Source organism: Polyodon spathula, chromosome 4 (genome assembly GCF_017654505.1).
Source record: "Polyodon spathula isolate WHYD16114869_AA chromosome 4, ASM1765450v1, whole genome shotgun sequence".
Taxonomy (NCBI): Eukaryota; Metazoa; Chordata; class Actinopteri; order Acipenseriformes; family Polyodontidae; genus Polyodon; species Polyodon spathula.
Genome location: NC_054537.1, coordinates 93580490 through 93607176, shown reverse-complemented (window position 1 = coordinate 93607176; position 26687 = coordinate 93580490). Strand labels below are relative to the sequence as shown.

Sequence of the window (26687 nt, the reverse complement as noted above, 5' to 3'; positions counted from 1 at the left end):
AGCAAGATATTTCAGTTTTTTATTTTTCTTAAAAATGTTTCCCAACATAAAACCAATGTCACCTTACAATAACTGATTCTGAGTTTCAGTGTTTAAAAATAAAATATCAAACAGAACGAAATTTCAATGTACCATTTGTAATTCAGTAATATGAGAGAATTGGTCAGGGGTCTGAATACTTTTGCAAGGCACTGTATATATATATATATATATATATATATATATATATATATATATATATATATATATATATATATATATATATATATATTACTTTGAAATTGGTGCCCAGACTCATTTAATTTAGACCTTATTCTCACTCCAAAAAATGAGTCAGACACCCTACTTACTAAATACTAAAAATAACCATCCCTTTGATTTTTTTCTTGTGTTTTAGAGAAAGGAAAAAAGCACACACAATACAACTAAAAAACAGAAATGCAGGTATCAATGTCTGTCAGTGTATCATTTTACATTATTGCAAGATTATAGCTTTAAGAGTTGAAGATGAATTCTGTCAGACCATGATGTCATCCACTAAACACTGCCCTGTTTAACAAGTGAAAAATGCATCTGAAGGGAATGGCTTTTGTATGGTCAACTGCCATTCAGTCAGAGGATTATTCTCCCAGGATGCAGTCTCCTCCAGACACAGAGCAAAGCAATTTGAAATCCTGGATTCTGTTTTCAGAACAGCATTTTATCATTTGAGAAACGTTGCCAAATTAATGTCTGTGCTGGATAGGAGGGATGCAGAGATCTTGACACATGCATTTATAACCTCTCGTCTTGATTACTGCAATTCCTTGTTTGTTGGCAAACCTATCACTAAACTAGAGGCTTCAGTTTCTTCGAAATGCAGCTGCCAGACTGCTTTCTCACACTTCCTCAACAAAATAATTCAGTGCTTAGGTCTCTACATTGGTTTCAAGTGAGTGAACCGAATTGATTTTAAATGTTGTGTTCGTCGTTCAAAGAAACACTATTCCTCTCTATCACTTCTCAGTCATTAACTTTTTTTTTTTTTTTTTTTTTTTTTGCAGCCAGATCATAAATTGACGCCACCAAATAAAGTAATTACAAATTAAACTAAAACAAATCAAATCTAACACAGAAGAAACCAAGGTATTAAGCACAAACGGTGACTATATTACATAAAAATACAAATAGCCCGGTTATCCCCCATCCCTTAGATTCATCTCACTCATCTGAATAATCGTCCAGACCCTGGATTCGAATAGGGCATAATAATATTGTTATATTGTACTATGGATGTGTTTATCGCACATATAATTTAAACAAGGCTGTCTAGCTACTAAGAAAATATGGCCTTTTTTGTCACGCGACTAAAATCTCAACCTCACTGTATAAAGTACAAAATGAGACGTTTTATTTAAATACAGTACCTGGTTCACACGAACACTGCAGTGTTTAAAGTCAACATAACTCAAGAGTCCTAAACCCTGCGAAACTCTTCCCCCGTGCGTTTGTGTTCCGGTTTTAACCACGTGTGCTAATTCTCTGACGCGCACGGGGGTGACAGGTTACTTGCAAGATGCTGTGAAGATGGCGGCCCTCTTGGTAGAAACATGCCATGTTGCCTGTTGTGCAAACCGCACTCCCAATGTTGTTTCTTGGGGGAGAGGAGGGATTGTTGCATACGGGACATGCAATTCCGTAGCGCTCTACCACCCACTGGTAGTATTCTTTTGTGTTTTTTTTTGTCTTTACAAAAATAAAAGTTGCCAACTGAATTGTACAGTATAGGCGAACCTGATTATCGGCTTACTGTTTTTATGTTTAAAGACATTTTTGTTTGAGTGCAACATATGTAAGTGATTTTCCAGTAATGCAAAACATTTTGTTTTTGTGTAGTGGTAAGTGTCTGTAACAGATGTTGGGTGACAGGCTGACGGCTAAGTGCAAGTTTACATTACGGTGTCGGTATACAATCTTAACCCTTGCATTCTCTACTCTGCATAGCTATCTTCACGACAGAGCACAGCTAAGAAGTCGTGTGAAAATGAAATTGTATGTGTTCATCACCACCCCAGTGTTCTGTACAGTGAACTGGGTGCCGAATGTTTTTTTTTTTTTATTTTTTTTTTTATATGATAATAGAAAAGAAGAGTACTGTCTACCCTTAATGGACACACGGGGAGAGTTAACTGTGTGCAGTGGGTTCACAAGAAAGACTGCGGTGAGTAACAAGCTAGTACTGATACAAGCTTTTAAATGACAGTTACATTTATTAGTTAGTTAATCATACACCAAACAGATTTTATATTGAAGCTATTAACCAGTCCAGTTCATTTACAATTTTTGCTGTTTTAAATTTAGTTTACTATTTTACTGTTTTTTATTACAGTGCCCTCCATTTATAAGAATCAACTGCATATAGTGAACAGAACCACTGGGACCAAATCATTCCTATACTAACCATGCTAAAATACTTTGCTTGTAAGAATCAAGCAATCCGATTATAAGACTTATTTCGGGGCAAACTGACTGCATGTAAGATGGTACTGTATCAAGTACAGTGACGTACGCAGCCAATAAAGCTGTTTTTGAATTTGATCACATCTCGTGTGATTAGCACATCCGCAGCGTGGATAGTGCAGTGATGCAGGAAACACTGCATTGTTTGTAATCAGACAGTGAGTGCGCCACTGCATTGTGCAGGTATGTTTATTTGTGTTCTCTGTAAGTGAACATGTGTTTCAATAAAGTGAATACACGTTCATTGAATACATACTAAATGTTGGTTAAATAAGTATATGTATGCCAGACGTGCCCAGAGATATAGGAACACAGTCTCTTTCAGACGCTGTCTGTTTTACGCTACGTGCCCGGTGTGGAAGCCTCCAAGGTATACAGTATTCTAAAAACATTGTTGTGTCGATGCTTTGACGCGGCGTGCTTGGTGTAATACAGGTCAGGAAGGAGGGGCGTTAGTAGGTAGTTTGTTTTTGTTTTTTTTTGTATGAAAAGGATGAAGTCAAAGTGAATTGTGTAACCGTGTCAGTGTTTTCCGGTGTTAATTGGCTATACACGCTTTTTTTTTGTATCAGGGGTGTTTTATCGCTTTTTGTTTGTTAAAACCGAAAATCAGAAGCCCTAATTATAAAAAACATCCTTGTTTGCTGCAGGTCCAGAATCTGAGCTTGTGTCAGGAGGTTCAGATAACCTGGTCCTTGTTTGGGAGGAACAGGATGGAAAGGTATGTTGTAAAGAGTAGGATGTTCCCTAAAAAATAAAGTATATACATTGAGTGTACAAAACATTAGGAACACCTTCCTAATATTGAGTTGCCCCCCTTTTGCCTTCAGAACAGCCACAATTCGTCGGGACATGGACCCTACAAGGTGTCGAAAACGTTCCACAGGGATGAAGCCCATGTTGGCTCTAGTGCTTCCCACAGTTGGCAGGTAGTGGATCTGTACTCCGAATAGCTCGTTCCATCTAATTACACAGATGCCCAATTGGATTGGGCAGGCCACTGCAGTAAGCTGAATTCACTGTCATGTTCGTGGAACCATTACTGGTCAATCCTAGCCTTATGGCATGGGGCACTATGCTGCTGAAAAAATCCATTAGCAGATGGACACACTGCTGCCATGAAGGGATGCACCTGATTGGCAGTGATGTTCAGATATCCTGTGGCATTCAAACGTTGCTCCACTTTTATCAAGGGGCCCAATGTGTGCCATGAAAACACACCCCATACCATCACACCACCACCACCAGTCTGCAATGTTGACACACGGCATGATGGATGCATGTACTCATGTGGTTTTCTCCATACCCTAGTCCTGCCATCAGCGTGAAACATCAGGAACCAGGATTCATCAGACCAGGCAATGTTTGTAAAATCCTCCAATATTTTCGTTCCTTAGCCCACTGCAACCGCAGTTTCTTGTGTTTTGCTGAAAGAAGTGGAACTGTTTGTTAGGTCGTCGGCTGCCATACCCCGTTCTTGTCAAGGTACGACGAGTTGTGCATTCTTTTATGGGTCTTTCGGCACCAATGTTGTACTGGACTGTCAGTTGACTAGCTGTAGCCCGTCTGTTGCTCTGCACAATTCGTGTCAGCCTCCTTTGGCCACTTTCATCAATGATCCATTTTCGACCACTGGCCTGCCGTTGGCTGGATGTCCTTTGGTTGGTGGACCATCCTTGATACACACAGGAAACTGTTGAGCGTGAAAAACCCAGAAGCACTGCAGTTCTTGACATACTCAAACCAGCGCGCCTGGCACCTACTACCATACCCATATCAAAGGCACTTAAATCTTTTGTCTTGCTTATTTACCCTCTTTGTCAATTGTGTCAAGGCTTAAAAATCCTTCTTTAACCTGTCTCCCATTCATCTACACTGATTGAAGTGGATTTAACAGGTTACATCAATAAGGGATCATAGCTTTCGCCTGGATTCACCGCGCCAGTCTATTTGATGGAAAGAGCAGGTGTGCCTAATGTGTTATACTCGCAGTGTATATATATATATGTGTGTGTGTGTGTGTGTGTATATGTATTCATATGTGTATATATATGCATATGTACATGTAGGTTGGTATTATAATCTGGATCCGTCTGTTCGGGTTGGTTCTTAAGTGATTTAGAGACCTGTGCAATCCATGATTGTTTGTATGGTGGTGTCAACCCCGTTCTTGTTCCAGAGTTTTCCCCAAAAAAGACTTGCAAACCGATGCTCAAGAGAAAATTAAAAAGTTAATGCATTCAAAAGGGTGCTTTGAGAGTTGTACTAGTATGTAGAATTATATCCTAATTATCTCAATAATATTAAAGTAACTGCATAATATATGGAGGTGTAGCAATAATTATGCCACTTTGAATCGTTAATGCTTCCCCTGAAGCTAGTATTTGCCATTACAATTAGTAAGGTTGCTTCTTTAAAGCTATGTAAGCATCAACATTGACACCTGCTGTGTGGATCTGGAATTGCTGTTCTGCTTTTTTTTTCTTTTTTATTGTAAATCATTTCCGGGTCAATATTAAATTTACCCTGCTGAAGCAAACAAATAAATAAAAATATATTTAGTTAGTTACTATTTCATGCAAGGGGAGTTGGGGGAATAAACATTGCAGTAACATATCTCCGAGATTGGAAAAATAAACTATTTTACAGGTATTGAAAGTTGCTGAATTGAGTCTTTAAATCTTCTGTGTGTATATTCACTTTTTTCTGCCTAGTTCTCAAAGTCTGGAGAACTTTGTGGCCACACTGGGGCAGTCTGTGCGGTTGATGCTGTTTACCAGGATACAGAAGCTCCCTATCAACTACTCATAGCCTCAGCTGCTTCCGATTCCACAGTCAAAATCTGGACTAGACAAGGCTCAGAGAGTAAGTGGTTTGCACATGGGCTATACAGACAAACATTTGGCAGATAGGCCTACATTATAACTTGCCCTACACAGATATTGCATCAGTAATTCAAAAAGCAAATTAACTTTGATGCTCCATTAAAAGAATGTTCATGTTTTATCCCCCAAAATGAAAGTTTATACCTGGCATATTGAATTCATGCGTGTACAGCATGTAGAGAGTTAATTCAGAACATTGAATATTAATACAGTTGCCATACATTATTTACCACATGTTACAAGTTGCATAGAATAGATTGTGTACAGTATAATGCTGCACCTATTAAATTGCAATGCATACTGTATGAATTGTTCTTGCACCTTGTTTCATGATGGAGACAACTTTGACGCAAACAAGCTTGAGAGAAATGTGGCGAAAGGAAATACGTAAGTTACAATTACGTCTGTACAGTGTAAAACAGCAGGATTTAATTAGATGTGGTTGCAGCTGATATGACACCACTTGTTTCAGGCTATACAAAGGAGAGAATCCCCTGTAACCTTTGCTAACGATACCATAACAAATACTGCCCATAGTTCTCCATAGACGGCAGATCAGAAGAGAGAGATCTGATTTGGGCATTCATATAGCAAGCAGGGCCAGTTAGAATGAACCTATTTCAGATGCAGGTCATGTAATCTGCACTTGAAAAGGTATCCCTGTCTCGGGTGGTTTATTACAGGGCAGTGGAGATGTTTCTTATGTTTTATCCTCTATATACTGTAATGTAATCTGTGTTTTGGAGGAATGTTTAGTTATATTATGTCTCAACAGCATGCATTTGCTAAAGTCAATAAAGAGCATTTTGTGCGTAGGTCTTCAGGTTAAATGACACCTGTAGCTGTAATCATGACCTCATGATATTTAAGCATCCAGTCAGGGGTACTACATGTAATATAGGGCTTCTTAAATCTGCTGTTGTAGCTTCAACAGCTCGTACCTCACTTTTTTTTATTTGCTGGATAAAACACTTTCTTTTTTCTTTTTTCTTTATAAATCTTCAGTACAGTGTGTTCAAACCATATCGTTTGGAAATGGATTTGTTATGGACGTCTCCCTAGCGCTGTTGCCGGGCAGTAGTGGTGAGTGCCCTGCTGCTTCCTTGTTGTTTTTTTTTTTCCTTCATATTTAACAGCTACCTGTAAATTCAGAACCAACACTTAACAGGGGCTTTCTCACTGTGATCAGCCATTAACTCAAGCCATTTAAAAGGATTTGTATGCACTTACACTGACCAGTACGATTTCACACGCACAGTTTAAACGTTACTACACGTTTCTGAAGTTATAAGCTTATTTGAATTTTAGATCTGCTGTACAAATACAAATTGCTGCTTTAGTTCAAGATGTGTGGGTGTGTGGTGGCTAAATCTGCACAGGATATTGCAGTTTCTAGGTCATCTTGCCTATGTCTTCAACCACCCACATTTTACACCAGCTTACGTATAAATATTTTTAAACAACAATATAGGACATCTTCTAGTCTTCAGTGGTCATGTTTGTGATAAGCTGATGATTTTTTTTTTTTCAGTTCCTGTTTTGGCTTGTGGGGGTGATGACTGTAAAGTTCATATATTTATACAGCAGAGTGGGCAGGTAAGGTCTTCTAAGCTGCATACGTTTCTCGCGATGTGGAGCGCAGAAAGTTTTAATAGGAATGTTATACTGTAATGGGAGTCTATGTGGGCAAGCTCTTGTCAATGTAATGTGTGTGGGTTTAAAAGTCTGTAAATGTCCCATCTCTCCATTCCTCATTCCTAGAACATTGATATAATTTTGGATTGGCACAGCTCTTGAGACTTGTTAAAACATGTATCCGAAGAAATTAGTGTATTTTTTTTTTCCGGAGTTTTTAATATATTTTGTAACAGGTGGCCTGATTGGGTTTATCAGACAACACAATTCTCTTTTGCTAGTTTTTTTGTGAGCTTCTGATCCTCCCCCCATTTAAGTTTAGTCTCTCTTAAAGTTATGTTAAAGAGTTTGACTGTACTTGTTGGTATCAGACTTTTGTCTTTAGAATATGTTTCCTGTAGATTGAGGTCAATAAAAGTATTTTTGTAAAAAATATACAAAAAAAGAATAAATATATGATCAGTGACTATGTTTACTAATTGCTTGTGTAATATCGTAACTAAAATGCTTTCTCAGATTATAAAAAAAAAAAGCAGTAGAAGTGTTTGATTCCATGTTTGTGTTATTTCTGAATGTAAAAAACGCTTTGATTCGTAAGTGTGAATCACAAGACCCCTTTGTTTTTATTTGTTTTTTCAGTTTCAGAAGGTCCTCTCGCTCCATGGACATGAAGACTGGATCCGAGGATTAGAGTGGACTGTTCACGGTAAAGATAGAAACAGACACTGCCAAGGATTAGAGTGGACTGTTCACGGTAAAGATAGAAACACACTGCAGAGGATTAGAGTGGACTGTTCATGGTAAAGATAGAAACACACTGCAGAGGATTAGAGTGGACTGTTCATGGTAAAGATAGAAACACACTGCAGAGGATTAGAGTGGACTGTTCATGGTAAAGATAGAAACACACTGCAGAGGATTAGAGTGGACTGTTCACGGTAAAGATAGAAACAGACTGCCGAGGATTAGAGTGGACTGTTCATGGTAAAGATAGAAACACACTGCAGAGGATTAGAGTGGACTGTTCATGGTAAAGATAGAAACAGACACTGCCAAGGATTAGAGTGGACTGTTCACGGTAAAGATAGAAACACACTGCAGAGGATTAGAGTGGACTGTTCATGGTAAAGATAGAAACACACTGCAGAGGATTAGAGTGGACTGTTCACGGTAAAGATAGAAACAGACACTGCCGAGGATTAGAGTGGACTGTTCACGGTAAAGATAGAAACACACTGCAGAGGATTAGAGTGGACTGTTCATGGTAAAGATAGAAACACACTGCAGAGGATTAGAGTGGACTGTTCACGGTAAAGATAGAAACAGACACTGCCGAGGATTAGAGTGGACTGTTCATGGTAAAGATAGAAACACACTGCAGAGGATTAGAGTGGACTGTTCACGGTAAAGATAGAAACAGACACTGCCGAGGATTAGAGTGGACTGTTCACGGTAAAGATAGAAACACACTGCAGAGGATTAGAGTGGACTGTTCACGGTAAAGATAGAAACAGACACTGCCGAGGATTAGAGTGGACTGTTCACGGTAAAGATAGAAACACACTGCAGAGGATTAGAGTGGACTGTTCATGGTAAAGATAGAAACACACTGCAGAGGATTAGAGTGGACTGTTCACGGTAAAGATAGAAACACACTGCAGAGGATTAGAGTGGACTGTTCATGGTAAAGATAGAAACACACTGCAGAGGATTAGAGTGGACTGTTCATGGTAAAGATAGAAACACACTGCCGAGGATTAGAGTGGACTGTTCACGGTAAAGATAGAAACACACTGCAGAGGATTAGAGTGGACTGTTCATGGTAAAGATAGAAACACACTGCAGAGGATTAGAGTGGACTGTTCACGGTAAAGATAGAAACAGACACTGCCGAGGATTAGAGTGGACTGTTCACGGTAAAGATAGAAACACACTGCAGAGGATTAGAGTGGACTGTTCATGGTAAAGATAGAAACACACTGCAGAGGATTAGAGTGGACTGTTCACGGTAAAGATAGAAACAGACACTGCCGAGGATTAGAGTGGACTGTTCATGGTAAAGATAGAAACACACTGCAGAGGATTAGAGTGGACTGTTCACGGTAAAGATATAAACAGACACTGCCGAGGATTAGAGTGGACTGTTCACGGTAAAGATAGAAACACACTGCAGAGGATTAGAGTGGACTGTTCACGGTAAAGAAAGAAACAGACACTGCAGAGGAGAGTCTACAGTCTCTACTTTTCTGTTTCAACATTGTGCAATGTGAAACAAAACATGTTCCAGTTCACTTGGAAATGAACCGCTCCAAACACTGAAGAAAATCATGGAAGTGACCTACTTCAGCAAGCACCAGGGAAAGTGTCTCCCCTTGTCGCACATACGCAATGCAGGGCTTGTCAACCACACACATGCACACCAGACAAGAACACCATAGTGTTATATATACACAACACCACATCACAAAAAAACCCAAAACAATTTCCTATGGGGCTGATTTACTAACTGGCACAACCCGGGGCTATTTAATGTAATTACACTAATACCCATGTTTGAGCATGCACTTTTCTTAAGCATAATAGCAAAACTCACAAGCAAAGAAAAATCATAGGAAAAATATGAAATGACAAGTTAATATAATAATAATAATAATAATAATAATAATAATATTAATAATAATAACAGCTAAATTGCAGTTGGTGAAATGTACAAGTACACCTTTTTCATAATCATGATTATCTGACATTTCCTGTAAGAACAGTGTTTTTCCTACAAATACTTGAAGCTCTTTGGGCATGTTACGTTTCTTTGGCAATGATTTGATGTTGTTAGCACCAAATAAACCAAAGTAGCACAGACAGTTCTACATGTTGAGCATGATGGAAAAGGGTTTTCCAGAGAGAACTTCTGCTCAGGTAACCTAATCAGCAATAGAGCAGAGTGGTTTTGGAAAAGTGCAATGTGAAATCAATAGAACTAGTCTGGATGAAGATGCAAGTGAACCAAACAAACTAATTTGAATGCACTTCAAAAGAACCTCAAATTTGCTTGCATTTTACAGGTGTGTAACAAACCGAAGCAAACTTGAAAAAATTATTTGCAAGTGAGCCACGATTTGAATCACTTGCAAGTGAACTAGGTGTGAAAGTGCACTGTGTAGTGTAGCATTCCAATGCATACATATGTCTCTTTCATTTATTTATTTTTTAACAGGTGAGGATATTTTATTGGCGAGCTGTGCACAAGACTGCATGATACGGATCTGGCGAGTCTTTGCAAAGCCTGACTTTAGTCCTGAATCCCTGGAGGAGGACACTATCAAACTTAAGGAGGATTTCTTCATGGTACAAGCAAAGGGTGAGTCGTGACTGCTTGAGTGAACGTGGTACACTGACTGCCACATAATGCAAAAAGATAGGACTTTCTATTCTCCTTTAAAATGCAATTACTTCCATTGAATTAACTTTGAATGTTTTAATTAACTTGTTTCAAGGACTGTCAGTTCTGCAAAGGATTCAGCTGTGCACTGCACTCCGGTCAGTTGTGGTCATTCTGTCCAGTCAACTCAAGTGTAGCTTTGTGCTGCATGCTTTTGTGTGGGCGGAGATTGTGAAAGTAAACAAACGTTACTAAAAAAAAAATAAATAAAATAAGGAAAGATTTAAATCATTTATAACAAAATGCCACTGCCTTACATAGTAAGGTATTAATCAAAAAAGAAAAGTCAGTGTAAAAGAAACCAGTTCGAGATTTTGGACATTAAGGGAAAAAAGGTAAATACCAGGTGACCGTCAAGGGGTAAAGAAGTCACCACAAACCAGCGGGTATATACGGTATGCAACTGACCTTTCTTTATGTATTCTATAGATTGTTGCACATCATTTGCAGTTACCTTGGAGACTGTGTTGGCAGGCCATGAAAACTTGGTGTATGGGGTTCACTGGCAGCCTCCTTTTCTAAAAGGTAAGTGAGTGAGTGAGTGGTTGGGGAGCAAAGTCAAAGTGTAAATAAGGTTTATAAGGCATTTATAAAATGTTTACAGCGATAGTAAAAAGGATAGCAAAGTGTAATAAAGCGTAGTGAAAGCACACTAAAAGAAAATGAATATATTCTTAGAAAGACACTGAAAAAGACAGTGTATGTCATTGATTGTTTATTTAGTTTCTTTTAGTATTTCTTAATAGTGAAAGCATGGCAAACCCAAGATAATGATTGTTAATCACTGTAAAAGCCATGACCATTTAAACTTTTCATAAGGGATGACTGAGTTTAGTTTGAATGTTTAGTAGTACGGTAGTTTAAACTCGATACCCCTAATTAACAATATCTTTACGTTGTTTATCAACAAGCTGGGTCGTATATTTTGCTTGTATAGCCTTGGTTTAAAATTGTATTTTTCCTTAACACAACAGGCCCAGTAACTGTGATATTATTATCCTAAGTAGCATGTTTTGATTTCATCCTGTAGATGGCGTTATCCAACAGCCAATGTGTCTGCTGTCTGCCTCAATGGATAAAACTATGATCCTGTGGTCTCCTGATGAAGAGTCGGGTGTGTGGCTAGAGCAGGTGAGTACACCCTGCTTCTGCTGAGCAGCAGTGTCGAAGCTCACACAATTGCTACTGTAAGAGGTTCGATTTCTTCTCAAAAGTAATAAAATCTTCAGGTAAAGTCAATCAAAAATAGTTTATTCCAGAATCAAAGTGCAAACTCGAACAATGCAAATCAGTGTGATACATCAGTGATCTCATACAGGCCTCAGTTGATGGTTTTCTGAGCTGGCATCGGTGTAGATGTCTGAGCTGGCATCAGTGTAGATGTTGGCATCAGTGTAGATGTTAGTGTCTGAGCTGGCATCAGTGTAGATGTTAGTGTCTGAGCTGGCATCAGTGTAGATGTTAGTGTCTGAGCTGGCATCAGTGTAGATGTTAGTGTCTGAGCTGGCATCAGTGTAGATGTTAGTGTCTGAGCTGGCATCAGTGTAGATGTTAGTGTCTGAGCTGGCATCAGTGTAGATGTTAGCTTCAGAGCTGAGCCAAGAAATTACTTTGTACAGCACAGAGTGTCTGAGCTGGCATCAGTGTAGATGTAGCTTACGTAATTTCCTTGACCAGATTTGGTCTGATTTCCCCAGCATGATGCATGGTGTGAGACAAAGTACATTAAAAGGTAACATTTGTGTTTCTTCTTCACTTTACCAATGTCAGCAGAAACCCAGATAACAAGAAGTTACATTTAAGAACAGTGATATGAGTTTTGTTCATTTCTCCCAGTCAGCAAAGCGCTATGCCCATGCATCACAAGGTCGAACAGGGCTGGTGATTGCAAACTACTGATGTGCACCAGCCACGTACAGCTTAATTTTAAGAGTTCATTAACTCTGTGTTGATTCAGAGCTTACATTAAACACAGGAAAATCACACAATGTTTACAGACAGTTTCAATGATTTCTCTTGTCTTTCACCATTTAAATGGGAAGCATAAGTAATGGGTTGTATAGGGTAAAGGAACAATGTATACACTGCCCCAAACAAGGTTCGTGGTTATCAGAAAAAGCCTATGTGTTCCAATTGTATAGTGTGTTGTTATGTGTTCCGTGACACCTAAAGTTATATTGTCACTTTTAACAAAAGTAAGTGGTTTTAGAACCAGTTTTAATTAGTTTGATTATGGTTTGTACATAGGCTTAAAACAGCTTTTTAAGCAGAAACAAAGGTTTCATCATCCCTCCGAGGTCACAGCAGCACTGTGTTATGAAAAGCCAGTTACTCACTACATGGGTGTATTTTGGGCCACGTGCTAAACCTAGCTACAAAGTCAGGGCAATACAATCCTTACGCTAGGTTTGCTTTTGCAGACATTGCAGATCTCATTCTTTACACACACTCCCCAACAATGGTAGTACATTGACTTTTTGTTTGAGATGTACACATCATTTTGCTAAATGTCTGAATAGTATACTAGGTTTTTATACGATGTGTTTTTAAAACATTCAGCCTTTGTTACGTTTATGGTAGCACTTTAAAATAATGGCTGCAAATTCCTAATGAATTCAGACTGAGTACCACAGGAATAACACCTAAATATCTCTACACGTCCTCAGTTCAGCCCTGTTGATTCATGTGGATTTAATGAGCACATGTATAAGGCATGCATTCTTGCATAGATTAACACATAACGCAGTCTGTTAATTCATTATACATTATTCTAAAGTTTTACCGCTTTTATATGTCTCTAGCGCCTCTCTGTCAAGCCCATAGCCACTGCATGTTTCCCCTACAGTTTGACTCAAAAGGGATTTAGTAATTGCATGGTCATGGTTTTCTGTACAGTAATTTAGAATCTAAGTAAAAGCAGTGTCACCTTGCTGCCCTAACTTTTGCCTTTTACTAGCAGTTGACATGATAGTTTCCTAAAAGCGCCTACATTCTCGAATTACATTTATATTCTCACTTTTAATTAAATGATAGCTAGGGATGTCACAGTGCCCTGGTGTTGTTTCCTCATCTTAAGTGGCTGTACTGCTACCTTAGAAACCCAAATTAGTTAACTGTTAATACTGGATTCTCCCCATCTGCCAACAATGCAGTGACAATAGTATGCAATACTTGTGGAAATACAGTACAAGTGTAAAACTTTCCTCTCATTCTGAAGGGCACCCCCTTTCTCCTCCTCTCACTGGCGAAGCCAAGTACAGTAGTTAATTTGTTTTATTATTTGTTATCAGCCTCTCTTTTAGCCTCTCGCTCCCTATTATGTTTAATTCACTACCTTATTTGTAGACAGGCAGCAAAGTACAGTATGCTCTTACTTATTGGCCCCAGCGACAGAGATATAAAGTCTTGTAAAGAACTTCTATTCCAATATTGAAACTTTAGCAAGTCATTGGGTGTATTGAAGTATATTGTCTGTCTGTTTATTACACTTCTATTTTTACATATAGAGAGAATCACTCGTTCTTTAGCCTGAGTTACTTTCAGAATCTCGGAGTAGGTGGAGACATTCTGACAGCTCTAATTTGGTATTGTTTTTTTTTTTTTTTTAGTTGCTGGCATACTTGTGCATTGTGAGTGCTACTGTATGGCCTCAAAGAGACCTGTTTTTTTGTTTGTTTTTTTTAAACATATTTCAGCAGGGCAGTGCAGTATGTTTTTAGGTTTCAAAAGCTGAATTCAAGCACTTCCTTGACCAATTGACTGTAAAGAATGGTCTTTTTGGGAAATGTTACTGTTCACTGTTCTTTGATTCAAATGACGGCGTGGCACTGTGGCATCCTTTCACATGGAGAGTTATTTTTGTGGCATGGCAATACCGATTTACTGATGTGCTGAAAACCGTGCACGCTTTTTTGAACTTCAGCTCTTTGCTGTTGTTTGCTGTAACATCTGCACCTCTGTGACCCCCCCCCCCCCCCCCCCCCCCCCCAACAAAGTTAATGGCTGTTACTGAGTCTCAGACTCTGCTGTCTCAGCTCTTCAAACCGAGTCCATATTCTTGACCATCAGTGTATTTTAATGCACAATTGATGCCTACATGTTAGGAAATAGATTTTTTTTTTTTTTTGATTTATGCTGGGTATCACCTGCATTTCCCTTGGAATAGTTTATCTTTAACCAGTTTTGGCTTTGCATGGATGCACTTGGTTTTAAATATGCTAACTGTGGGCCAAACAGCAAATGCCCATTGGCTTCCCTTGGCTTAATTGTCATATACAAAATTGCTCTCTCTCTCGCCACGATAATTTGCTTAATTGGTAAAATTTACTGGTGGCAGCAGCATGGAGTTGAACAAATTGCTGAGAAAAATACATCCTTGTAATTAGCCCTCTATTTAATTAAAGGCATGAAGTACAGTTGAAGAGTGAGGATGGCTACTGAGGAGCAGTAGGCTCTGTCTGACTAAATACGTGGCTTGGGGGACAGGTATTGGCAGAAGGACCTACTTCTTTTACTGCCTGCAGTCAGAACTGAAGGTTGTTTGCTGGCTGAATTTGGTGGTTGATATTTTGTTGATAAACATTTGGTAGTGATAATGATGTAGGTGAACAACATGATGTGGGGTCATCTGTCTTATACCTCTGAATGATTCTGTGTGGTAGTTTCTGATAAGATCACTATTTGCAATGCTTTCTGAATGCTTCTGAAAAGACTCCTCCTTGATTATGTGCAAGCGTGGTAGTGTCACGCAGGTTTCAGGTTACACAATTTTACCTATGGACTTCGTAGCAATTTGAAGTTCTGATCTGCTGACTCTTATTTCAGATGCAGAGTAGCATAATGATCTAAGAGGAAGAAGCAGTGGAGCCCAGGAATGCACAGTATTTAATACAAGCTTGATGAGCCACAGTGTGTAGATAGATAAAACAGTAGTACATTTGGCAGGAGTGACTTTGGATTCAGGATTTTTCAGTTAGGGGACCAGTTTACATTTGCACATGCATATTACTCTGGCACTCTTGAATGACAGCTACTGTACACGTAATCCCCATTGCAGTAATTCTCTTGATGCTACCGATATATTGCACAAAAGGGAAACATGAACAGAAAGTCGCTTTGGCCAAATTAAACAAAGGCGGACAATAAAATGGACTGAAATAAAGCTAAAGGTTATTTGCCCTTTTCCAGCTACCATAAACTACAAGGACTGTCATTCAATACTTTAAGTACCGCACTGTACATATTCTTTTCCCATTTGTATAGTTGGTGACTTACTGTGATGCTTTAATGTATGGTAATACAGTGATCCATGTTGGCATCTAGAAATTAAAAGGTAATTTAACCGTTATTTATTGTGTTTTTATTTGAATTCTGTAAATTCAGGACAAGCCATCCACAAAACTTTTTTATTTTAATTTTTTTTTATCTCTGCTAAACTTTACTACAGCAATTACTTAAATGGTTGATTGATCGTATTCCATATTTCAGATGTTTTAAACCCTAAGGGAAGCAATACCACAGTTTTCCCAGTTAACCCAATGCATTCTCAAAATATTTTAGATGTTATTTTACGTTGTGTGCCCCCCGGAACGCCTGGACACTTCAGATAGAACCTCTGCCCGCCTGTGGTCTGCACTGAGAACTAGGGCTGTGTTCAAAGGTTCGAAGCTTCGTTCGCTCACCAGGAATTCAAAGTTAGTTCTAAACCTTCAAAGGCTTGTCAGGCGGCTTGCACACACTGTTTTTTTTGTTTTTTTTGGTTCCTCTGTTAACAGGAACCATTTGACTATGTGTGAATACTATAAATCACACATTAAATGTCACTCACATGCAAAATTTGATCTTTTAATTTGTATAACGCATATTACTTAAACAAAAGTTGTATTAAAATCAGCTACCAAATCGTTATAAGTAGCAACTCTATATGTCGCCGCTGCCGTGCATGGAGCCGGGTATAGTATCCAAAGCACTGGGGGAGGGGGGGGGGGGGGGGTACCTATAGCAGTTGTAGTGAATACCTAGTGTACAAGACTATGCTTGAAACATATAAAATATACGTAAACACTCAACTGTGACACGTGGTAGACCCCCCCCCCCCCCCCCCCCCCCCCCCCAGCTCGAACACTTTTCATTTCTTCATTCTCCATCTCGACAGCTAAGCGTTGTATATCCTAAGCTGTATTGAAAGAAATGTCTCAAACCATCTGCTGTTTGGGATTTTTTTTATTTAAATGCCCAGGTGACCAAAAAAAAAACTTGAATGTAAACAGTACAAGTGACTGTTGGTGTATCATCCAGGCATAACCAATCTCTGTGGGTCACTTGACAAGCGTAACTTCATGTTATTATTATTATTATTATTATTATTATTATTATTATTATTATTATTATTAGTAGTAGTAGTAAAATGGGACCGATAACCTGCTGGAACAGTGACTGTTAAATAAAGCTTTGTTTTGCCTAAGTCAGCTAGTTTATTGCAAGTGAAGTGAAGTTATTGCAAAGTAAAAATATCGTGAATAAGCAGCTGTCCCAATAAACGAGATGCATTTGAGACAACCTTAGTCATACTTATTTTGTTTATAAATGAAGTAACATCACATTATGATTAAATGTTAATTACGTAATTTAAAATACAAGTCAATTGTTTTTTTATCCCTAAACAAAATTAATTGCTGTTTTTTTTTTATTTCTACCTGAAATGAAAAAGAATGAAATCACATCTTATCACAAGGCAAAGCACTTGTTGACATGCCATCTTTCTTTGCAGCAGCATCCTTCAAGAGTTCAAAGTGGTTTACGCAATTCGCAGCGTAATCCTGTACTCCTTGCACTGTGCTACGTGAACTGTCCTGCTCTGAAAAGCAGTCTCCTTTCACCATTTCAAAATACTGTATCCCAATTAAACAACGTGACCTCCCAATGAAATGACACGAATAGCATTGGGAAGAGCTGTCTCCCAGAGTTATATTCCATTTAAGCAGAAATCCAGATTATCAGTATCCCGATTAGGCAGCGCCGACTTAATGCCATTGACCTCTGAGGTCAGGTGTTCTGAGTTTTGTATAACAAAAATGTCTTTAGCCAAGGTTGAGAAATAAATAAAGAAATAAGCAGTATATTCAGAATCCTTAATAACCTTTACTTGCCTTTATTTTTGGTGTTCATTTTTGGGATCGTCGATAACCCAGAAGAACTCTTTGAAATCACAGCTGTGTTGCCTTTCCAGGTCCGCGTTGGGGAGGTTGGTGGAAACACGCTGGGATTTTATGGCTGTCAGATGAGTCCTGATGGGTCCATGATTCTTGCTCACGCATTCCATGGGGCTCTCCATCTTTGGTGCCAGGATCCTTCTAAAGAGGTAAACCCATCTTTTCACAGTACTGTTACCTGATTGGCTCACATATTGAATGCTGCATCTTGGGAACCACAGCAGGGATATAAGACTCCTATTGGGCAGCAGTTTCACCCAATGCAGGTTTTAGTACAAGCTTGATTATCCAGTGTATAGGTAACAAGTTCAGATGAGTCTTACTAAACTCATAGAAAAATCAGGAATGGAATGTATGTAAGGGGAGGCTTATTTCCATCCCTCCACAGGTCTGAATGTCTGTTGTGTTAGTTGTGTCCTCGATAGGTGATCTGCATGTGTTCTTGCCTACGTTTTTCTAGTTGTTGGTACAAATAAGTACATTTCATTTTTTTTTTAGGATGAATGGTGCCCCACAGTTGTAATTTCCGGACACTTCAATAGTGTTCAAGACCTGAGCTGGGATCCTGAAGGTGAATTCATTGTGAGTGTCAGCTCTGACCAGACCACAAGGCTCTTTGCTCCCTGGAGAAGAGAAAACCAGAACCAGGTAATACTATATGTTTCTTAATGGAGCTGTGGCCATTGGCCATTTAACTACCAAATGGTTACTGTAGTTGGATTATTTTCTCTGAACTGTTGTTAAAACGGTTGACGTCCCAACCCACAGGGTCCTCTGCCAAAACTGGCAACACGTCACACAAGGATTTGAGCCAATCCCCCCGATCATGCAACTAAACCTACACTTCTCCAAGTACCGGAAACTGTGTTTTTCCTTTTTTCTGTGTCCTAGTATCCCTAATTTGCAGAAAAATATGTAATTTTTTACTGGGCTGGGATACTAGCCGTCCTTTAACCGACTTTAAAGCCATGTGTTGCAGTGCCTGTGCGCTTGTTTAAACCCCCAAATGGCAGGTGTTCTTTGTTGACAATAAGGATGAATGCATTAAGTAAAGAAATCTAATTTTCTCCAGCCCTGACCAGCATTATCTTTCCATTTGTTGACTTTGATCAAATGTCATTTAGCTATCAACAAAACTGACAGAGTTACTGCTGAACAATTAAGCTCTAACCTGCTTTATCTTTCCAAGTTGTCAAATTTGTTCTGCTTAACCCCAGCACACAGGGAACCGTGCGGTTGTTCAAACGGTTTCTTCTTAACACGATTTGAAAGTGACTCATTACGAGGATAAAATTGTCAATTTTGATGAACAGATTCAACCTGTCAGTAAATTATAACCCATGCTCTGTGCACCTCATTGCAAAAGAAAGACAAGTGGCATCATTTTATCTGTGGTACACATATGCGCCTGGTATCTTTAAAGGGATAAACAGTGGGGTAAGCTGTTGAGGACCTTGGCTGATGTATTTGAAGTTGCTGCATAAGGTATCCGCCTTGTAAGAACAGTGTGTTTAAAGATTCTTCTGGAAATGTTTGCTTTACTTAATTATTTTCTAATGCTGTAAAGAAGTGTGTCCATTCTTACTGATTTGAATTAAGATTTCTTCCGCTTTACTTATCAGCTTATCCCGCTCAGTCAAAAAGGTGTATAATGCACAAAGAGCCTTGTGTTATCTATAAAAACTTGCATGGATCAAGTTAGCTTCTCGTGTTTTATTTTCATCATTTTAACCTCTTCAGTTCAAAGTTTAGATTTTTATTTATTTATTTATTTATTTATTTATTTACTTATTTATTTATTTATTACAATTATGTTACAACAAAACAAAAAAAAAAACCTACATTTTGCTTAACCGTTTATTTTGTTGTAATTTCTTGGTTTAGGTGACTTGGCATGAAATTTCCCGGCCGCAGATTCACGGATATGACATGCAGTGCTTCGCAATGGTTGGACGTTTCCAGTTTGTTTCCGGGGCAGATGAGAAGGTTCTCCGGGTCTTCAGCGCTCCAAGGAACTTTGTGGAAAACTTCAGCAACATCTCAGGGTTGTCACTGGAAAAGCTTCTGGCCTGCAGTGTAAGTACAGAACCGTAGATTCACATACTTACTCAATACTTGCAGCTTTTGGCCAGCTGCAAATTTTTTTATGCTATTACAATTACTATATATATATTTTTTCTCTCACTCACAACATGTTGGTTGTCATATCTATCCAACAATCGCTAAGTTACAGTTATTATAAACAAATTATTGTTTATTTTGTACATTTGTTTTTAATAAAATATTATAAATGCTGTTTCTTACACAGTGCTTAACACGTGACTTTGCTTACTAGCATACTTTGAAAAGATCTCCTTTCTTCAGCATTATACCCGTCACTGATCTGGTATTGCTTGTGGTGCTGCATGCTTTTTCCTGCAGAAAGCTGGTTATTTTCAAATAAGCATTACTACCAGGTGTCTTCTGAAAATCGAGTCTTGCTGCTATCTGAGCAGAGATACAGACTTCATATTTTTAATGTTATGGAATCTCACCCATGGAAAAATGTCATGGTAACAGTCACTTTTTTATATGTCACCTAACACAGCTGTCTATTTTGGTAGTAAATTATTATTTTTTGCTACCATTCGGTACACATTTTTTATATTTGATTTTTTTTATGAATCTTCCCTTTTCTTTCTCCTCCAGGAAGGTGTTGACCTCCCTGAAGGTGCCAGCATACCTGCACTGGGACTTTCAAACAAGGCTGTCTTTCAAAGTAGGATATTTGTTTAGTCTTGCATTCCCTTTATTAATCTCTCTCTCCTTGCTCTTTCTTTCGACTGCATTATGGTCTCTATGTAACATTTCTCCTAGATACCAAATGGACCGTGCTATATGGCTTCGGTCCTAGTAGGTCATAAAACATAGTGTTGTGGAATGATATAGGAATTCACTTCCCTCTTGAGGAGGAGGGGGGGGGGGGGGGGAATAAATAATATAGTTACTGAAAATGCTGATGTGCTGCTTGCTATATATAGCTACGGTAATGCACTGCTGCTGTTTTTGTTAATACCTGTGTAGTATTATTATTAGTATTATTAATATTATTATTATCATCATCATCATAATCATTACTGAGTAATGCTGGAGGCTTCTCTTATTAAGAGCTTTTAAGTTTCATAAGGAGAAGACTAGCTAGCTGTGTTCGGTACAGCAAGTTCCCAAGGCAGTATGTCTGACGGTGGAGAGATGTGCAATTGCGTGAGCATGACATAAGCAGCGTGCTAGAGGTTTCACTGAAACCATAGCTTGTAATTGGCTGGCCTTACATAATTCAGCCTTTGGCAAATCAAACTAAAAAGCGAGACCAAGCTATAGACAAAAATCATCCATTTTCAGCCACCGCAGATTATCTGAATGGTGCTATTTTTAACATTGCCTATAGATGTGAAATTTTTGGACATCCAATGGATACCTCTTTCTAGCACTCTTGGTTTGTACTTCTTACTTTAGAAAAGTTTACAGCATGTATTGTGTTGTGCAAAAGATACCATGGCACATCTGTCTTTTCACTGATAAATAAACATTGTCTGTGTTATTTAAAATTTCTATTGGGCTGAAGCAGGTTTGTGTATGGTACCCTCCACCACTATCTTTTTTTTGTTAATTTAATGTTAATTTTATGGCTAATTGAATGAAGGGCATTGTTTTTATTGTAATTCTTGACATGTTGTGCTTTTCTCAATGCCATACTCAGACAGCTCTTTTGTACATCAATTTCTGGCCTGTGCGCTTCTGTTGCTGGTTTGTGAATTGCTGCCAAAAAGCATGAATGTCAGTTATGTGTTTGCTGGTATACAGCAAGGATGTGTGTTTTTGTCTCATCTGCCCTACAGTCTATTTTTTTTTTTTTTTTTTACTTGGTGGCAGAAGTATCAGTTTTCCTGAGTAGGCGAAATCCGGAGGTTAGGCAGGTATGGGTCACACTGAGCACCCTCTCTGCCTTCATGAAACATGCTTTCCTGTTCAATGTTCTGTCAGCACACCTTTGCATCTTAAAAACAATATGGAAGTCCATTGATGCGCAAGCATACCTGTTATTTTTTTATTGGTGCGCATGCATACTTGTTATGTGAACCACTGCCTATAGATAACTTGCCTCTGGAGAAGGAGGTGATCCAGGAAAGATACCCATTCAAGCTAAGCATTTTAGTAAGGGAGTTTTCAGTACAGTTGTCTTTATGATTTCTTCTTCCCTTCTCCCCATCTCTTTCACAGGTGACCGGAGGGCTCAGACCCCTGAAGATGAGGAGCAGTTCTCCGGTGCATCTGCTCAGTATAGCGAGTCCTACTTCCAGCCAGTCGTTCTCACAGGTAGAGCTGCAGCACACACTCAAGTTTTGTGTTTTTGGGGGTGTTCTATGATTAGAAATTTGAAAACAGGCCAATAGAGTGCATTATTTATTGATTTTTTAAAAATGTTTTCATTGAATTTCCCCTTTCATGCGGAAACACTGCAGTCATACTGTAATGACACTTGTTGCACACTTATGATGATATTCCATCATACACAGAGGTTTTCTGTCCTATAACCTTAGACAGTAAAATGTCTTAGAACTCCATGGCAACTTACTGGAGAACCAATCGGCTAAATCAGAAATCATAAAAATCAAACATTTATGCAAAAACTGCAAAAAGTTATTAGTGGAACTATAGCTATGTCCAAAAGTTTTGTATTACCTAGAATTTTAGGATTGAGACATAATTTAAAAAATACATGCATATGAACATAATTTAGATGTTTTATTTAACATCATGTAATCAAAGAAGCTACAAAATGATACTGCAAAAGTCTACTGGAAGCCAAAATGTCAATTTTTTTTTATTTTTTGTTAGTTTTTCATTAAGTATATGGAAACACTACCAAGCGGTATGTAATTCAATATATTAACGTAACATTATTCAGCAGGTTTCGTTCTACTTTATGAAGCAAAAAGGAGTTCATTCTATAGGGTGAGGCAAGTTTAGGCCATAGCTGTAGATGGTAGATCCTGTATATAACCCTGGTGTATGAATGGAGCCCTGGCACCGAGTCCAGCACTAGGGTGGCAAAAGCAGAGGAGTGCTATGGCTGTGCACCCTGCAGGCGTGCGGCAGTGATTACCATTGATGTGATTGGAAAAGCTCTGAAATCTAAAATAAGAATTAGAAAATAAGGATGTTCTAATTACAAAGTTAAAATGTTGGTGGCTGTGCGCTCAGAAGGGAGCACTGAAGCAGATGAGACAAAGTTGTTAGTGGAAGCGTAAGCAAGGAAAAGCAGCTGGTGTCAATTAAGAAGAATTTGAAGGCTGAATAATAGAGGGAGGAAAAAACAAAACATAAAAATAAGTTAATCAATAATATTAGATAAATGATATGTGGGATCTGGCAATTTTTATATAAAAAAAATATAAAATTGAAATATATTTATGCAGCAGTGTGGCAAAGTGGCTGCTGATTGTGAACATGTACAGAGGTGATGCAGTGCAGGAATAATCACAGGCAGACAGATAGTAATCCGGTTTGGAAAAAGGAGGTTTATTTTTGTAACTCCTGGTCTGGCAACCAAACAGTAAGCTGCGGCTATACACACCAATGTGTAAAGCATAGAGATAGAAAAGATAGGGATTGCAGCCCAAATAATAAATACCCTTTATCCGCCCCATGTTAATACTAGCCACGGTCACCAGTCCGGGTGCATGCAGTAGTGCTTGTGGTGGATGATAACAATTTATTTGCGACTGTAGTGAAGTGCTGTTCAGGCTTTGTGCTGGCCCAAGTTGACAGCTCCGGATACATGTTAGCCGTGTGGTGGTTTACAAACAAAGACAATTACTAACAAACACAAGTTACAATTACTAACAGTTGTTACTGCGTCTCTCACGGTCCTTCTAGTTTAAGCGAAGGAGTAGATTGCGATTCTCCGGCCCCTTTTATGCCGTCATGAACGACCCCTTCGTAAACAAGTGTAGCTGTCTTTACAATCTGCTACATCGTTTCCCTTCCAGGTCAATATGTTCTTGCAACGGAGTCTTGCCTTCTTCCAGACTGACTGACTTCCCAACCCTTAGAAATGAATTGTCAGGCCAGCCCGTCCAAAGGACTCTACTTTAGCTGCTTAGCGCCCTCACAGGTCACGAGGGAGATTTACAACCAAGATTCATTATATTTCTGTCACAAGCGGTTATTGTACATGGGTTTTGTATTGTCGTGGAACATGGCATTATCCTTTGAAGCAACACCAGTGTTTCTTCTCAAATCCACTTCCATTTGGTCTTTATTACTTGTTTGTTTGATATCAGAATTCTTACCCTTATAAATGTTTTCCACAGTAAAATCATATAAAAGTGTAATAAAGCATAGTGAAAGCATGGTAAAACACTGTAAAGAATAATGAGGTATGGTAAAGAAAGACAGCAAACTGGGTAAACTGTGGTAAATGTATAATATAACTATGGAAAAAGCACAATACAACTGCTACATACTGTGGTAAATGTGTGTAAGAGTGTATGCTGTATACAATTCTCATTCAAGTAGTTGAATTTCCCTTTTTTGTTTTGCTCTGTTTGGCGTTACACTATGTATGAAATGTCTGTTTCTAGGATTTAGGGATCTGTTTTAATTTCCAAATTTCAAGATTTTAAGGTTGTTCTTATTCTGTAACACCGTGTTATAGTTTAATTTTTTTCATGACCTGTACTAATTTTAGGCTTTTATTTGCCCAGAGCCACCTCCAGAGGACCACCTCCTACAAAACACACTGTGGCCTGAAGTTCAGAAACTGTAAGTCTCTGAAAAGCTGACCTAGATGATTACTTTAACTGTCAGAAAATGAATTATGATAGAAAATGAAGGTACCAAGACATGCTATTTGCTATCCACTTAGACAGAAACAACACTGTTTTTGACAGAAAACTGTATGGCTTAATTAAACGAATTTTTATGTATTTATTTTTTTGGGGGGGGGGGGGGGGGGGGGGGGGGGGGATTGACACACCTGATGTAAAAAAAAATAAAAACAATAAGAGTATATGTGTTAGAGTAATTAGACTGCCAAAGCACCTTATTTAATAAGATAATAAATCACTTATTTATTAGAATAAAAATAAACTAATTGTTGTAATTCCCTGTGGCAGGCTGGCGAGTGGAAAGAGGCCCAGAGACAGACTGCAGTTCAAAAAAATAACTATTTTATTATAAATAAACACAAAAATGAAAGGGCACAAGGGCCAAAACAAAGCAATTTAAACACAAAGAAAGACAAAAAGCAAAACTTACAAAAATAACAATTTCCAGGCTGGGCAGTGCCTTCACTTTATTCAAACTTTCCAAACAACCAAAAAAAAAACAGCCTGCTTCCTCAGCTCCCTCTCCAAATGAGAAGCAGAGGCCTCCTTTTATATCAGGTGGCTGGGTGCTGATTGATTGTTAATGAACCTAATCAACTAATCAACCCCAGCCACCTGAACATAATAAACCCAGGCAGGTAGGGGAAGTTAACCCCATCCCTGCCAATTTAAACGGCAGAGCTTTGCTCTGCCACATTCCCTTTTCTGTTTGCTCTGAAATGAACGTCTGTATTTGCGTGTTTGTTGCCTACTATCTTAATTTAAAGTACCAAGTTCTTCCCATCTGTTTTTACAATCCTTCAAGCTGACATCTTGACAGTCTGAGAAAAAAAATGGGTTAAAACTCTCTGTAGCCCCTGGCTAACCAAAACTCAGGCTTTTGAAATGTTTCTTCAACTGCCTTCTGCTGACTAGTAATGCCAGACAATTAGTACCTGGCAGGTTGTTCGTGATGGTAACTGTTGTTATCTTGTGTCGGGGATGCAGTTTTGTATAAATTGTGATGAAACTAACCACCTTTCCAGTGCTGCATAATCTTGGGATACTTTATATGGAAACTGTATGACTGTCATAAATCCTACACTTGCATAAATCTAGATAACTGTTTGTCCAATTTCAGTGACGCTTGTTATGGCCATTCGTTTGCACCCTGTCTTTCTCTCAGTCTGTTACAAGGTTTTACGTATGTAGTATTTAAAGCCTGTGTTTGCAGATGACCTGATTAAAACTCTGTGCTGACATACAGTAAGTGGCACTGTGCCTGGAGGCTGCTTAAGAGCTGACATGCACCAATAGCAGCACTTATATACCCAGTGAGCCTCTCGTGTTAGTGTTTGGTGTTGTGTTGGAAGAACAGTAAAATTAGGGTGCAGGGGTAAGACAGCACTGCTTCTGTGACATTAGACCAAGCTGAATGCAGAAGGATTTTTTTTTTTACCCAGAGAATAATCATTTTGAATATGTAGTCTAAATTGCTGTACTTGTCATGTGAAGTAATGGGATAAAGCAGAAACCAAAAATAAAATGGCAAAGAAAACATAATGAATATATTAAGTTCGAGGCTTATACCATCTACATTAAAAAAAAAAAATGTTTACTTCTTACAAGTACCTGTTCAGCATCTGACAAGATTATGTGTGTTTTGTGATTCTCTGTTGCTGTTTTTGCTTGGGTCATTATTTACTAATGACCATAAGGGTTCTTCAGCTCTAACTCTGCCATCTGCACCTGTGGCACCTGTGAGTTAACAGTCTGTTACTCACAGAGGGGATACACAATTACAGCTGCACACCTCTGGTGTCATTTACCAACCAGTTCAGCTCTTAGGGTTCTTTTTACCAGCAGACCCAGGAGTTGACCTTGTAAATACATTGTAAATGACCCAAGCAGAAACAACAATAGAGAATGATTGAGGATATTACAAAGGTAGGATGTGTATGAAAATATAGATGATATGAAGTACCTCTTTAACACTAGAAGCCCCGCGGCAGTCATTTCGGCGGTTTTTGGTTTTAAAATGTAATTTTCTCCAGTCGTGTAACACATAAGGGTCTCCGCGTTTATGTACCTTTCTGTCTGTATGTATTCAATATTCTCACAAAGCATGAAACACGGAAGTGCAGAAATAAAGGAGATACATTACATT

At 38.6% G+C, this 26687-nt stretch overlaps 1 protein-coding gene across 1 annotated transcript in view; it reads left to right on the top strand.

Moving 5' to 3' along the window:
- Window positions 1-1532: 1532 nt before the first annotated feature.
- The window catches only part of elp2 (elongator acetyltransferase complex subunit 2), a 36580-nt gene continuing 11425 nt past the window's right edge, over window positions 1533-26687 (top strand). The window contains exons 1-16 of the mRNA XM_041249099.1: window positions 1533-1698; window positions 2122-2200; window positions 3150-3220; window positions 5214-5364; window positions 6390-6467; window positions 6916-6980; window positions 7659-7725; window positions 10234-10377; window positions 10888-10983; window positions 11489-11589; window positions 17687-17818; window positions 18168-18317; window positions 19554-19745; window positions 20358-20427; window positions 21930-22025; window positions 24419-24476. Coding sequence (XP_041105033.1) covers window positions 1567-1698; window positions 2122-2200; window positions 3150-3220; window positions 5214-5364; window positions 6390-6467; window positions 6916-6980; window positions 7659-7725; window positions 10234-10377; window positions 10888-10983; window positions 11489-11589; window positions 17687-17818; window positions 18168-18317; window positions 19554-19745; window positions 20358-20427; window positions 21930-22025; window positions 24419-24476 — 1682 coding nt within the window. The 5' untranslated portion in view covers window positions 1533-1566. The remainder of the gene's footprint in view (window positions 1699-2121; window positions 2201-3149; window positions 3221-5213; window positions 5365-6389; window positions 6468-6915; window positions 6981-7658; window positions 7726-10233; window positions 10378-10887; window positions 10984-11488; window positions 11590-17686; window positions 17819-18167; window positions 18318-19553; window positions 19746-20357; window positions 20428-21929; window positions 22026-24418; window positions 24477-26687) is intronic.